Raw genomic sequence first — 16,603 nt, forward strand, 5'->3', positions numbered from 1 at the left:
GGATGTGACTTCAGTATCCTGCACGCCTGTTTCTTAGATGGAGAATTTAATGTCAATTTCAGTATTCAGATTAATGCTGCAAAATTGATAATTCTTAAACTTCTTTTCTTGGTCATTTTACACCTATGTTTTTAAAGTTTCATTTAATATCAATAATTTTTTAAGGGTTGTCACATCGCTTGTTAAATTGCTCTCCTTAGAGGGCACTGTTATAAAGTGTTGGGGTTAAAATTTCCAAAATTCACACATAAAAATTTAACTTTCAGGTTTTCTGTGTCTCCTTTAAGGCCTATGCACAACAGATTAATAATTACACACTTTATTAATTACACACAGTATTAACATATAAAAGTTATGTAAAGGGAAAATTATAGTAACTGTTTTCTTTGCCAACTTCAGCATGTGTATAATCGCTTTAACTGACAGAAAAGCATTGCAGTTGAGCATGGTTAATGATAATCTTATTGGTTTATTGTCACATGCAACAACCAATTGTTTGCTAAAAGCCATGAAAATAATCTACAATATTGCTCAGAACAGTCAAAACAGTGAAGCTGTGAATAAAACTTTGGAAACTCTGCAAAGGAGTTTAAATTATTCTCAGGCTAATTAGTAATTATCAATCACTGGCAAGATATTGCAATAAAACTAATCTATCAATAATTGCTGCAAATTTACCCAATACTACCTGTTGAATCAATAAAAAAAATTTTCATTATCAGTGATGGGCAGGTATACGCAGGCTATTTAAACTGAAATCTGAAATGAAACTTTTTAAGGTCCTATTGAAAAATTATACTCGGTCACAATCTTCCTTTTTATTTTTTTTCTGATTGAAATTACATTTACACAATAAACCCCTTGATGGGGGTCGTTGTCACAAATAGACAAGTTGTACCTGGTTGTCCATAACTTTGAACTGGACATGTATATTGCACATAAAAAGTAAATCGACTTCAGATAAATTAAAAAAAAAAATTAAATTAAAGTCTAATGTGCACCAAATAAATCTTCTAAATCAAACACAAAGGTTCTATGTATTTGGCAAAAAACAATTTCTTCTCTGTATCTTTCCCTGCTAAAATAAGTTTCCAAAAATTATAAATAGTAAAAAAGTAAACATGTTTTCCAAAGCAACAGTGACTGCTGACTGACATTTATTGTACTTAAACATTAATTCACTGACATCACAGTATGAATATCACATTTGAGAATCACATTTGTAACTTTAAAAAGTTGTCTTAATTAACAAGTTCAGTCTAAAAAAAAACTTGCTGATATGGCAGGAAAAAATGGTCATGTATTATGAAGTTATCATTTTATTTATATAAAAAAATGACAGCAATTTTTTAAAAATGAAAAAAAATACTTAAGCATGTGCTGATGTAATTATAATGACAGAAAAATCATTAACTTGAACAAGAAACAAAAAGACTTTGAAAAATTAATAGCCATGTTGATAGATAGTCTTTAAAGAACAAAAAGCTCTTACCTCAGAAAAGATCTCTTTTCGACTTGGACCAGCCTGGAACTTAATGGAGAAGAGCTGCAGTGTTTATATGAGACATCTTGATCCAGATGCACTGCCAAGGGTGATGTCATTGTAATATCCTACTGTGTATAAGTTGGTTCTCTACAGGAAACTGGCTCTTTTCTTGGTAAAGGTCAAATGGTATTAATTTATCTTGTTTATTTTTCCTTTATAGCCTTGTTACAGTCATAATAACTTCTCTTTTTTTTATCCTTGAATACTATTACCATGCTACTCTTTAATTTCTGTGGCATGAAAAGAATATAATATAAAATAGAAGCTAAACTTTTTTTTCATGCCTGTATGGTTCAATGTACAGCTGTGCCAACCAGCCAAGGAGTACACCTCTAATTTACAGTATCTTTTTGTGAATGACCATCTGCATTAATATATTTTGGCTGCTTTTGTTCCATCATGGACAATGCTGAATAAAAATGGGAAGGGCTGCACTACCTTATTAGATGGACACTAATCCTAAGGTGGCTATGATCATTGCAGGGAATTTTGACCATGTGGAACTTATAGAATTAATATTAGTTTTCCTAGATTCATAAACTTTCATACCAGAGACACTGTTGGTAACTGTCAAACTGCCAAACAAAGACTCTAAGCATTGGCTGAGCGACTAAAGAGATGCACAAGAGAAGTTGAGGCCAGAAAAATAAACTGGCTGTTCTCAACTAAACCAGCTAAAATGTACTCCCAGTGCCAGGGTAATACTATACATGCTGACCCACCAAGGCTGGAGAAAGAACAATACTGGAAAGGCATATGGGAGAAGGAGGCATCACATAACACTGAAGCAGTGTTTTAAAGACCTCAAAGCAGACCACAGCTCCCTCCGTGGACAAGGTCTAGTAACCATTGTCACAGGGTGGTTTAAGTCTTTCTTTTATTGTTTTATTAGTGGCATGTTTATTTATTTGACTGTTTTTATGCTATTGCATGTTTGGTTTTATCCTTATTTTTTATGCATGATTATTTGACCCTGCCTCCCAGTGTTGAGATTGACTGCAGCTGTGTGGACGTTGACAGAGGGCTCAGAAACCCAGTGACTGTTGAGCAGCTCGTAAACCAACGAATGGGCAGCCGACAGGGGAGGGGTTTTGTTTTCCCCAACAGGTTTATTGGTGGAGATACGAGGCTGAGACAGGGTGTCTTGGAGTACAGCTGGGGTGGCGTGAGCCGACAGCGGATGGAGCGGTTCGGACTTCAGCCGGAGTGGTGTGACCTGGCGGTGAACGAGGCGGTTTAGAGCCCAGCCGGAGCAGCGTGACCTGGCATCAAACGAGGCGGTGAATCAGGTGCAGAGGAAGCAGGTGGCACGTCGGAACAGGAAGTGGTGACACCAGTAACGAAACGCCTTACATTGCGGATGGGCAGGGGAGACAGACCCTGCCCAGATATGTAAGTGAGCGACTTCCCTGTAACATATTCCCAGATAGAGTGGAATATTGCTGTCGCCTTTTTACGTGCAGGACCGCGAGACAAAGGTTTTCCCACGAAGTCAGGCCCGGCCGTCAGCAGAGGAAAAGCAGCCCTTGATTAGTCAGTCAGCCAAGACTGGTTTTAACCTGTAACAGGAACTTGGGAGTTTTATGGACATTCCTCTTGGTTTTATCCTTTTTTCTGACTTTTATTGACTGTGTCATCAACCCCAAATTGTAAAAAAAATAAACCGGGTTGAATTTACTGGTCCGTCTCCCTGGTGTTGTAGTGGTGTTCTCTACTTGGTCCGCCTTTTAGGTTGGGGATATTTTTTAAAGTAGTGTGGCTCAGCCTGGTCACACCATCATCGTGGCAGATATCCAGCATAGACTCTCAGGTATGAAGAACTGGTCAGTGCCTGACCCTGATATGATCCATGTCTACTGGCTAAAGAGGCTGACTTCACTCCTTGAATGCCTGGCAGCACAAATGAACCAACTCCTGAGGGATGGGACTCACTCTGAATGGCTGACCAAGGGATGAACAGTCCTAATAGACCCCCACAAGGGATCAGTCCCATCCAACTACCAACCAATAACTTGCCTCTCCACGATATGGAAGCTCCTGTCAGTCATCGTAGCGGCTAAGGTAAGTGAGCCGCTACGATGTTTTTCTGCCATGTGGATCAATACATGCCAGAAAAACAGAAAGGCATTGGCAAAGGAGCCAGAGGAGCCAAACACCAGCTGCTGGGTGACAGAACAGTTGCCCGAGACTGTAAAACCAGACAGACAAACCTATGCACCCTGGATTGACTACCAGAAAGCCCACAACTCAGTGCCACACAAATGGATCCTGGAATGTTTGAAGCTATACAAGATCAACGGCAGCATAAGGACTTTTGTTGTAAACTCAATGAGGCTGAGGCAAGTCCTCCAGCTTGGCTCACCATTTTACTCAGACTTTTACAGCGAACAAGTCAAAGATACCTCGCTACATTTTGACTTTACTGAAAGAAATACAAGAATTCCAGTAGATATACAGTACAATGGACTAACTTACAGAAATGGTCAGTTTCTTGTCACAAAGAATGACGAGTCAGTGGAGTTGGGTGAAATCCTGCTCATTTTTGTTAAAGATGACTCTGCAATTCATTTTCCTTTTCCGGTGTATGATGCAGAACTTCTTTCACTTTACCATATGTATTCTGTTAAACATTGCACTGGGAGACTGGAATGCAAAATTATAAGTGAGCTAGCTGACATGTGGCCATTGTCATCTTATGTAAAAGATGGATACCAAATTGTTCCACTAAAGCACAGCGTTTTGTCACACTAATGCCTTGGTGCCAAATGAAAAAGTTTATTGGTGTGTGTAGTGATCTTGGCCTTCCAGGATTAAAAGACATTCGAACTGGATTAAAAGTCGTTGTCATTTCTTTCTCTGCAGTAAGACTGGTCCACACAGGACGAGGAGGGTGACCATTCGACCCAAGGGAGGACGACACCCAGAGATTTACACCCTTCTCTCTCTACAGAAGGCGGCTGTATCAACAAAGAGAATTTCTCAGTGAAACATCTAACAATTTATAGTTGCAGGTCGGGGGATGCCGAGAGTCGCATCTGACCAAACCCTGGTTCTTGTCAAAAATGACACCTTTCATCAAAGTACCAGACTTCATGGCGCCAGAACAACCCCTCCCCTGACTGAGAAGGAGACTGGAAAGAGATTCAAACTTCTGTCCCCAATTAAAGGAAACTTTAGATGCTTAACCTCATGATCTTATTTTTCAAATGGTCCAACTGATTTAACTTAGTCTAAATGACTGTGGTTAATTGTTTTTGATTGAATTTCTTCTTTTCCATTATTTTATCTTGATATGTGATTTAATTCTTTGAACTGATCACACACGCATATTAATCATAAACACTGCATTAAATAATTGTTGATTATGTTTTCCAAGCTTCAGACCTCTCTTAAGCTACTAATGTGAATGAATAAAATGTGAGTTTTCCTTTTTAGGATTACCCGATGAGGACGAGTCATGACAATTAATTAATCCACCTTTAATAAAAATACATGTAGCCAATCTTTTCATGTGTGAAAGTAATACTATAAGTTAACGCTTTCCTTCCCCAGCAAACGAGGAATCTGCATAACTCTGAAAGAATGTGATTTGATGCGTATTGGAGTCAAACAAAGCAAAGAATTGTGGGTATTATGTTCACACTAATGAGATGCAGAGGGAAGGAACTAGAACTGACCTGATTGGATAAGGTTGATCAGCCTCTGACAGAAGCAACTCATGATTGGCTGGAAGTTCGAAAGGCGGGTCTGTTTAAATTAGACTGGCAGCCCGACTTTCTCAGTCTAAGCTTTTTCCTAACTCTCAGTCTTTATATCTTCCTCTCAGCTTTTTGTCTTTTGTTCAGCTTTTAGTCTTTAGTCTTTCGTCTTCTTTTCTGTTTAGTGTTATTTCGTTATAAGCCTTTTACCTCTCCATTCTTCCGAACGGGAGAAAGTACAACAAGTGTTTATTTGTAACCAGTAATTTTCCTGAGATCAGTAATTAACTAGAACCGTAGCTCCAATTTTTTCCACTGCGTCTTTACACGTAAAATCTGGAACTATCTATTTTTGGGACAATCTGGATCATCACCACTCCGCTCTGGAACTCCGCTGAATGGACCCAGAAGCCCAGAGTAGCTACGTAGACCTACCTATACTCGCAGTCCAGGAGAGAACCACCCGGGTTCGCCAGCTCCGCGACCGCATCCAAAGTAGGATCTGATAGCACTCTGACATTTGTGATGTCCCAAACCAGTACATCAAATTCTAATTAAATAATTAAATTTGAATTCTTATCCAAATTTAGAATTATTGAGCACATTCTTATCAAAGATTTAAGTAAGATAATCATCCCGATTTATTTGCTTAATTCCAACCAGTTTCTTCCTGCTCTATCTCATTTAATTAATTTCAGCATTCCTTATTAATGTCATTAATGAAATTCCATGCAGACAAATTCATTATACCATCTCACCAATAACCTCTCCATCATTGCTCATTTGTTGTATGTTTACCATCATTGTAATAAATATGTATAATCAATTCATCTGTTCTTGTCATAATTTCTGAATGCACAATTTCTGGTTCATTCATTCTTAGGATTTACTCCTTTAAATTGAGACTGTTTATTGAATGAGAGTATTTCAGGTGTCTCATCTGAATCTTAGGTTAATTAAAAGTGATGAGTGGTGCTCCGAGGTAATTAATAAATTAATAATTCGTAGAGGCATATTCCGCTACAGTGTGTTTCAACAGGTATGGAGGAATCACAGGTGTAGCGTATTATCATTAATGTTAACCTGGGATCCAATGTTGGAGCGACAGTTGGTGTTATTAATTCGCTGTGTCCTTAGACAAGCGGACGATCTCGGGGCACCACCCAGCCCTAAATTTGTTATACAGTCAGGCAGGGAATACTGTAATATGACAATGATATTTGTCTAATAACAGATAACCATCAGTCTCAAAATACGCTTACTGTAAGTTCTCATCAGAGGGAACAAATCACTTCTCAAAGATCGATCATGCTACCACGACTTCTTAAAATATAACACACTTTATTAAAAACCACACCGGTTAAAATCATCAGACACAAATGAAATTAATAATGTAAGCTAGAAATAGTGTCAGCAAGCATCAAATACTGAATTAGCCAAGATGAGGATGAGAGAGAGAGAGAGAGCAAGAGAGAGAGTATGGAAGCACGAGCCGAGCCAGCAACAAAAATGTAAAATAAAACTATTAAAGGTAAAGTTATGTAAGCAGCTTACATAACTTACACAACTAGGAAGGTTGGAAAGATGGCAAGTCTAATGAAGTTAACTAAATATGTCAGGGTAGACTATCAGGCGGATACCGGGGTAATGGATTTTAAAAGGGGCAGCTTCTGCTTATTAAGACACCAGCTGGATCGGAGACAGTGGAATAATGGGTTGGCCTTACTTCAGCGCCTTGATGGTCGAGAACCCGAACCTTGGATTCAGTGGTCGTCCTGATCCTTGTCCAAAGGGGACCTCTGCAGAAGTCAGGAGCTCGCCTGGAACCACCTGGTTGACGTCTGAAGTTGGACCCAACTCCGATTAGAATCCACGGGTCACGGGTGCCGGCAAAGTCCTGGGATCAGCTGGAGCAGTAACGTTCGGGTTGTCTGTGCGTTACTGGTCACAGTCTTCATGGGCTGGGAGAGCAGCTTCGATGGCGTGTCAGAAGCAAAAATTATCCAGCCAGAATTGGATGAGTTTTCTGGTGTTAAGCAGTCGAGCGAGCTTAATAAAAACGAACAGACGGACAAAAACACGTCTAAAGCAAACATCAAACGAAAACGAAGAGAAAAAAACAAAAAAAGAGAACAAGAAAAAAAAAGAGAAATACAAGAGAGACGAAAAAAAACAAGAGCAGAAAAACGAGATGGAAAAACAAACAAGAGAGCGAGTTCCAGGAAGACCCGCAGTTAAATTTGCTGGCGCTCTGGGGCGGACTTTAGATTATCCAATCAGAGCGCAGGGGTCAGGACATGGGGTCTGAAAGTTTGGTCAAAATACTAAGTTCTTGGGGAATTAAACTTAACATTTTTCCAACCTCAAAACATGTCTATAAAATCCATTTATAGATGAGAAGAAGTATGAATGATCCTTATAAACATGAACCTTAAAAACAGTTTTGCTAATGTCAAAAGGGGAAAAGGTTTGTTAACAGGTACAAGACATTTCAAATCATTTCCACACAACAAGTTCTTACTTTGAGTCAGAGTCGTTCATAACAACAGCATATAATGTTAATCACAGTGTATTTAATCAGCCTGAAATGCATATCTCAACCTGTTCGAGGGTGTCTGCTAGATGGCACCATTGCTCCATCCAAGGAATCACAGAAATTAACTAACTTGCTAACTTCTGTGGATTTCACATCTGAAAAACAGTTAAAGTCTTGGATTAATTTAGAAAGGAAGAAGAGTCCATTTATCCAGGTGTGCTGAGGATACATCCAGTATTTTATACAGTTTAGAATTCAGAGCTTAAAGGTTCTGCTCTGGAATTTGGTCTTTGTGTGCTGTGGATACAAAGGGACCTCCTGGGGTGATGGACAACAGGCTCTTACCAGGGTCCAACTTCAAAAGGGTGCCACAGTCTGTCTGTGTAGACATTTCCTACCAGGAACAAGATAAAACCAGCAGGGTTCCTGGTTTAAAGTGGAGGTCTGTCTACCCGGATTAAGATGGATCTGATTTTTAGGGCTTTCATTGAGCTCTGTTTTGGAGATGTGTGGATGGATTTCCTTTTGAAGTAGAAAGTCCTGAGTTCTTATCTGATTTGGGGGTTAATTCGGCCTTGGGAGGTTGCTACACAGGTGTTGAGGAAGATCAGCGATACAATAAAAGAGGTGCTTCAAGACCTTCCAGATGAATCTGTGAAGCCAATAGAAGATGCTTTGGAGGCACTTGGTGTGTATATTACAGAAGGAGACTTGCTACCATTGTCAAAGCCCGTACAGGCCAGAAGACTGGTTTCTGCATGTACCACAAATAGTAAGTGTAAAACATCACTATGATACGATGCCTTGAGTTGTTTTTTCTAAACTTTTTTTTTCGTAAATAAAAGTCATGCTAGATGGACATAAAAAAAACTCAGTAATTATTTTGGAACACAATTCAATATATAGTTAAAATATTAATTGATAAAACCTTAAAATCTAAAAAAAAAAACCCAAAAAAAACAACACAGCTAAAAGTTTAATGCTTTCATATATCTTTTATTTTACTCTTACAGACTCAAGCACTCCAATACCAAAAGAGATGCCCTCTTCATCCCTGGTCACCTTTTCTTCTCCCTCACCATCTCCACTTCCTTCCTCACCAACATCATCCACATCATCACCTTCAGATAGACGTATTCCATGCGTGCCAAACTGGGCAGACAGTTTTGAGATACCATGGCAGAAGCTTCCTGAGGAGTTAGTGCAGAACTTAGGGAGAGAAAGAAAAGACCAAGTGCACGTCAACAATGAGAAATGGTAAGGATTGTGGTCTCTGAAATGAGAAAGATTTGCAAGAATCCAACCAAACAGAATACAACAGAGGTAACAAAAAGATGGTGGCCAAATATCCCAAGTTGCTTCAAGATGTGATTGATGGTGATGTAATTGGACTTGGACATCATTCCCTTGTCAAGCAACTGCAGGCAAGAATAGAAAATGTCTAATGACCCGACACACCAAAGATAAGAAAACGCAAGATTACATCTGATGATGACACGGATGAAATACCTGCAGAACAAAAAGCAAGTGTTCATGACACATATGGCATATTTGGTGGGAACCAAAGCATTTACCACTCTCCGAGACTGAAGAGAGTCAGGTTGAAAAAAAGGAAGAAATGAAGAAGCTCTTAAAAGAAGCAAACAGTACAAATGTTGTGAAGGACCTAGTCACAACATCTGTACACACAGCGCAGGGACACTAACAAAGGTGCAAGCATGCAAAAATTGTGCCAGGAATGGCCATTTTTGTTCAAGGAGACTGGCATGAAAGCACACTTCCAGGAGCTGACTGGTGTTAATGCACGTCTGTTAAACTTCTTTAAATATGTAGATGCACAGAAACGCAAACAAGTTCTCAACACTCTTCTCAGACTTCTGAATAAAAGAGGCCTGCCCACTGGTCAGTCAGAAGGACTCATTGAGATCATAATTCTCTGACTGGCACATTTTGATTAAGAGGAGAAGCTTCTGTTCCACTGTGTTGAGACAACAAGCCTGGTAGAGGAGATTCCAATGGAGAAGGTGCCACCATCACCCTGCATCATTGTGTGTGGTAAGAAGACTGAATACTACAAATGCTGCAAAAATAGTTGTTTTGCAGTTTATTTTGATTCCTGCACACACACACACACACACTCTCTCTCTCTCAAAACAAACTTTTGGTGCCATGTTATTATTCCCCCATTGGTTATTCGGCAATTGTAGCTGCCGGCATTTTGCTGAAAAAAAAAAAAAAAAAGCCACGTGGCGTTCTTTATTTTTACAGTGTTTTTTTTTTTGCAACTACAGCTGCCGGCATTTTGCCGTACAAGAAGAAAATGTTGCGTGCTGTTTTGCATTTTTACGGTAGTTTTTTGGCAACCACAGCTGCCGGCATTTTGCCATAAAAGAAGAAAATGTTGTGTGCTGTCATTTATATTTTCGGTGTTTTTTTTGGCAACTACAGCATGCCAACATTTTTTTGGCTTGATGCATGCAGGGGAACAAACTCTGGCAATCTGGTAGTCAGAAAAAAGAAGGACTGTTGCTTAAAAGGCAGAGGCACAGGCGAAGGGAATAAGTGTGTAATCAAGGTGCTTTCAGGGAAGCTCCGAAAAGCTTCTCCACCAAGGCACCATGACACATGCAGAACAGGGAATTCAGCAATATATGACTCAGATGTGTTGGAGAAGGGTTGCATCTAAAAGTTGCAGGATGGTAGATCTTAAGGATTAAGCTTGAGCAGCCCTGCTGTAAAGGCTGATATGTAGATTAGCTGATGCGTCAAACTCAAATTCACAGAGGGCCAAAATTAAAAGAGGAGCAAAGTCAAGGGCCAAACTAATTCTTTTTTTTCAGAAAATGACAGTTATTATCTGGGGGTTTCTGGTCCAGAGTCTAGCGCGCCAAGACAGCATTGTGGGATTTGTTGTGTTAGTGGTACATGCGCTGTATAATGGATCGGCGGGCCAGACGTAATTTTAGTGCGGGCCGAAAAAGTTTGACATGCATGCTCTACACCATGCCAACCACATGCATGGTGCAGTTGTGTGCAATGTGGCCCTTGCATGTGGAGAAAAGATTAGAATAAATATAAATGAATAAATACAATAAATGAAACATTTCTGTGCTCTGAATCACCTCCTCCGGGACCAAACAGATACACTTGTGACATCTGTAGCCAGTCAGCTGATCAGTATCAATTTGCATGATGGAAAGAACTGATGATGCACGACTCCGGTCGTTTGAAAAATCTGGCAACATTTCCTGATTGAAACTGGTTTTGCAACGTGCAAAAATGCAACGTGTCTCTGGGTGGGGGCGTCTCCTGGGGGTGTGGGGGCTGTGGGCCCTTGGTCTGTCTCTCCTTCTGCCGCCCCTCCTCTTCCTTGCCCCCCCCCCCACACTTTTGCATGTGGTTCGTTGGTGCCTTCTGGGGCCGGTAGCGGCTCTTTTGTTGGTGTTGCTGAGGGCCCTGGTTGTTGGGGCAGCTGCCCTTGGCCTGTCCTGGCCTTTGGGGGCCCCGGGAATGGGGAACGTGCCTCGTGCCGCAGGTGGCTCATCTTCTTGAGGGAGGCGCGCTTCCCTCAGGACCTAAATCCCCGGACCCCCCTCCTTCCCTTCTTCCACCACACACAGGCAGGGCGTTGGGAGGTGGACACGTTGATCTGGATGGTGAGAGAGGCCATCAAGGTGGTCTCGATCGCTGCACCCAGCATCGGTTCACCTCCCAGTTTTAATTACACTTAGTCAACATAACACAAAAAACACACACTGACAACACATGGACATATTTTGGGGGGCAGGCCATGCAGTGTGCGGTGGGCAGGGCTGCTTTGGTGGTCCTGCTCCCAACATGATGTGGTTACTTCTTCCCAATTTTAATTGCAAACAACACACACTTCACAATCATTCCTAAGCTGGGAGGGAGGGGGTGACAATGGGGTCCTGCCACGCCCCTATTTCCGGGGCTGTGCCGGAGGAGTTTGGGTGGGGGAGTGGTGCTGTTCAGGGGGCCTGGGTCTGGGCTGGCCTGGCAGGGGTGGGACTGCTGCTGGCCCTGGGTGGTGCTGGATCGGCTGCATGTGTGAAGTGGTGGGTGGGCGTTGACAGGGGTGGGGGGTAGTTGTGGGGCCCTGATCGGGGCCCTCCTATCCCCTGCTCCCCCGGGGGTATCTCACAGGGGACACGTTGGGAAAGAAAGGTGAGGGCGTGCATGAGCCAATGGATGAAGTGGTGAATGAATGTTAGAGTAGAGGGGGAGTAAGGGGAGGAATCAAGGTGTAAGAATTTAGGAAAGTGGGTGGCCGCTGGGATAGGAGGAAGGGGGGGTGTATGCAGATGGGTGGGGGTGTGTATGTGGGGTTATGTTGGTGGTACGGGGGAGTGATGGGGTGGGTGTACAATGAGGAGTGTGAATGTGGATAGAGGGGTGTAGGGAGGTATGTGTGTGTGTAGAGTGGGGTATGCGTGTATGGAAGAATGGGTGATTATAGAGGGCGCAGGGATGTGTGTGTGAGGGGGTGTGTGAGTATAAAGAACGGGGGAAGGAGAGTGAGTTTGAGCGTGTGTAAGAGAATGGGTGGATAGGGTGTGCTTAAGGAGGAAGTGTGGATGCGTGTGCGTGTGGGTGTGTGTGTGTGGGTGGGTGGGTGCATGTGTGTGTGTGTGTGTGTGTGTGTGTGTGTGCACATGTGTGCGTGTGTGTGTGTGTGCGTGCGTGCGTGTGTGCGTGGGTGCGTGGAGGGTCTTGGTGCTCGGGGAGCGCTGCTGGTGCGCTGGGGTGCGGCCTGGCTGACGCTCGGTGGCGGTCTGGGGATCCCGGCTCTCCGTCGGTGTGGGCTGGGCCCTCTGCCTGCGGGGGTGGGGGGTTGCTTCCGGGCTCTTGGGGCCCACGCTCTGTCTGCCCTGGGTGGCCGGTGCCCGGCGGGGTCGGTCTTCGCTGGTCCGGGCCTGCTGGGGCCTGTTCCCCCTGACTGCGGGGGACTCTGGCTGGGACCCCCCTCTGCCGCCTCCTGGGTCGGTGCATGGCTGGCTCCGGGGTGGGGCGGTTGGGGTCTGCGCCTGGGGGTGGCTGCCGATGGCCCTGGTCTCGGGGGTACTCCTGGCGTGCCTCTTGCCTTTGTGTGGGAGGGGTCACACTGGCATGATCACCTTTTCCGGAACACGTTCCACTCTGCATGTTCTGCATGTGACACAGTCACCGAGTCGTCACGCAGTTTTATTCACTAACAGCAGCTAGTTTTCTCATTTTTGTTTGTTTCTCATTTATATTCAACTTTTTAGATTCATAGTTTAGTTACTATGATCTAAAGTTGGCTTGTATGTGTATGTATATGTGTTAATACTGGCAAGTGCGTATATGTATACATCTGTAGGTTGTTTTTTTTCTTTTTGTTTTTGGGTTATTTTTTAGTTGTTGTTTTTTTTTTTTTTATCTCTTTCACTTTTCTTATGAGGTGTTTTTTCTCCTTCCTCTTTCTGTCTTTTGTCTGTCCTCTCTGGTCCAGCAGTACAAACTCTACAATTCAAACAATAATACAAAATAAATATAGAAATAAAATAAAAATTCAGAAAGTCAAGGGGATCATTATATCTATAAAGTTTCCCTTGGCAGAGAAAATTTGCTCAGCAGAACACAGCATCCAGACCATCATTCTGCTTGCCTAAATGCTGGACAAGACAAAAAAAAAAAAAAAAAAAAAAAAAAAAAAAGAAACTGGTTTTCAATCGCCATCCCTACCTCCCTCACGCTGAACTTCCTTTACTGTACGTCTCTTAAAGGGGCCTAGCTATGTAATGTACCAGGCCCATAATTTGTAGAGGAACAGCATGTTTGTCGAGCACCTCTGAGCTCTACCTCAAAGGTCAAAGATCAGTAAAAAAGTATTTAGATATTTTGCAGTCAAACACAATTATAAAGACATCATCCAGAGAGTTATTGCTGCAACTCTACAAAGCCTTCTGCAGATCGAAGATAAGTGCCACTTAACCACGGCTCCATGTTGCTTCTCCTTTGTCAGATTTTAGGTCACGCACACACACCTCCACCACTGATCCTGGGTCAAATGTACATATTTTACCTTTGAATAGAAAAGGATGAGTATGGCTGGATGAGTTTTTTCAGAGCACAGATCTGACATTGAAAAGGAAGCCATTTCTTTCTTAACTGGGTCGAAAACTCTCCTTGAGGTGGCATATTTATTGTTAAACACCTGATTGGCTGTGCTAATCAACCACAAAAAACAACTCTTACAAAGAAAATGGGTCTGAAAGGTAAAACATTGATGCTAACAGAAAATTGTGATCTAGCGGCTTTTTGATTAACTCAAACACAAACTACCATTTCTGTTTTCAGCGACATTAGCAGGAAAGCCCAGACTTCCCTCTCCTCAGCCACATTTGCCTGCTCATACAGGGGTATCCTGAGGCATTCCAGAGAGATGTATTCTATCTAGTGTGTCCTGGGTCTTTTCCAGGGTCTCCTCTTGGTGGGATGTGCTCAGAATAACCCACCAAGGAGGCGCGCAGGTGGCATCCATAGATTCTCGATTCATCTGGCTCATTTTAATAGAGTATTTGTGATCTTGTTCAGTTGGTCTCTATCTACAGCTCATGACCATAGGTAAGGAACTTAGATCAACTAAGAAATCCAGAACAAACAACAAATATTTAAACTAAGAAATCACAGTGCACTGTGTAGAAAGCAGAGGATAAAAGTGATCCTTTTATTAATTCATGCATACATCATGTCCACATGTTCATAACCATAATGGCATGCAGACATTTGAGTTGTTAAGTGAAAACCAGATACTGCAACGAGTACAACAGCATGTTTTAGTTGGCCTGCCTTCAATTCCGATCTTCCTAAAAAAAAAAAAAAACATTTGGCATTCGTTTAATTAAAAAATATTTCTATGATTGGTGACCTAACAGTATATCATACATACAAACAGTTTTCTGACTAGTAGCAAGTATCACTTTTGCCTGGAGCTTATTTTGTGTATAGAATATTCAAATTTTCTAGTTTAGAAATTTGTTGTTTGTTGTAAAAAAAAAAAAAATTGCCTCATGTGATATGATTGTCTTTCATTTTTCATTTTGTACGAAATTAAAGAGCATCCTAACATTTTTTTTTCATTTGAGTTGTGTTTGGCCACTTTTTTTTTTTTTTTAACAGACCATAGATTGTTACAACCGAGAAACATCAACATGAATTTTATAGTGTAGAACCATCGTTCTCAAACTGTGGTTGGTACACATACCACTGGTGGGATATGTGATTTCTCTAATCTGTAAAATTGCAAGACTCTACCAGAAAAGGTTTTCTCCCTTAAAAAAGAGGCAGAATGATGGATGGAGAGCCAAACCTGAAACTGAATCTAACATCTGTAATCCAGGTGTTGGGACCATGTTGACAAGAATAGCATAAAAAATAAGCCACAATAATTTGCTATCAAATGAGTGATTTTTTAAGAGTGTACTAAAATCTAAAATCCAGATAACACTTATTGTAGCATTAAAAACAAATCAAATTGTTATCACTTATAACATTAAACTTATCTGCTACATACGTGTTTCACAGAGTCATTTGGAAGAAAATAGAAATGGTCCAGCTGCTTCACAAGGTAAACACCACATGCGAAAATGTATAAAGCTGAGAAACTGAATTAGTGCCTGTATTATTTCTGTTCATTAATTTTGATTGGCTCAGTGTCTCACTAGTCTTTCTTCGTTTTTCTCAGCAATCCTGAAAATAGAAGCCGAGCCTTTTGTTTATTCTACAGTTTTTTCTACTCTCATGGTACATGTCAGATGCTTTCTTAAGTATTCTTTGAATGTCTTGTCTCGTAGCCCGTACACAATGGGACTGACAAACCTGGGCAAAATCTGAATAAAGATGTAATTAACAAAGAGAACTTGTATGTAATATTTAGGGAACCACTTAAAGAAAGCCTGTGATAATGCAGGAGCTATGTAAGTTAGCATGCTCAGTAACAACTGAAAGCCATGCAGCAGGATAGTATTTCTGGCCTTCTTTACGTTTCCATCTGCTGAATTAATAGTTTTAGCAGCTGAAAAGATCCTGATGTAGGTGTAGAGGAGGACGAGCCAAACGACAGTGAGGTAAAGCAGATGAGAAACATCTCTCTTTTTTAAACTGACTGGATGGCGGAATAAGTTGTCCCGCTCACAAAATATTGTGGAGTAAAATAACCATTCAGGTTCTGTTGCCAGAATAATAAAGATGTCTGGCAGAATTGAAACTGCACTTAAAGCCCAAATACAGCCAATTACAATGTATGCTCTTTTAACAGTACACAACTCAGTGTGCCGCAGTGGAAAACAAACAGCAATGTAGCACTCCACTGCCATCACAGCTAGATTTAGTGGAGTGTTGAGGTTAGTGAAAATAGCAAAGGTAATGATGAAGCAACAGAGAGAAGCATTGATAGAGTAGAAGACATAGCTTAAGATAAACACGCTGATTGTTACGTTAAGCTGGATCATATCGTTCAACACCAGGTGGATGAACAGGATGTAACGAGGATTTGCATAAAATATCTGAAAGAGAGAAGAAAACACAGCATATCTTTCATTAAAATGCTTTGATCTGTTTTGTTTTCATGGTAGCATTTATTTTCAGTTTTCAGTGAGTACATTATAAAGTATCATAAATTCTGACCTGGTGTTTTCTGAATGTTTGAACCAGAACGCCATTGATGTAGTTGATTGTGAGACTTAGAGCCAATACAATCACATTTTTGGCCACAGCCGTGCTCATAGAGTCTCGATAAGTTAGACTGATGGACACATTATAGTCAGGTGTTGATGAATTCAT

At 41.4% G+C, this 16,603-nt stretch overlaps 1 protein-coding gene across 1 annotated transcript; it reads right to left on the reverse strand.

Moving 5' to 3' along the window:
• Positions 1–2,492: 2,492 nt before the first annotated feature.
• On the reverse strand, positions 2,493–16,603 carry LOC306757043 (odorant receptor 131-2-like; the record flags this gene model as incomplete). Its single annotated transcript, XM_079242007.1, has 4 exons — positions 2,493–2,808; positions 8,843–8,970; positions 15,559–16,326; positions 16,448–16,603. 4 exons carry the CDS (start codon positions 16,601–16,603, stop codon positions 2,493–2,495), a joined length of 1,368 nt encoding a protein of 455 aa, XP_079098133.1.

This window comes from Telmatherina bonti, assembly GCF_933228915.1.
Source record: "Telmatherina bonti genome assembly, chromosome: 6".
Classification (NCBI taxonomy): Eukaryota; Metazoa; Chordata; class Actinopteri; order Atheriniformes; family Telmatherinidae; genus Telmatherina; species Telmatherina bonti.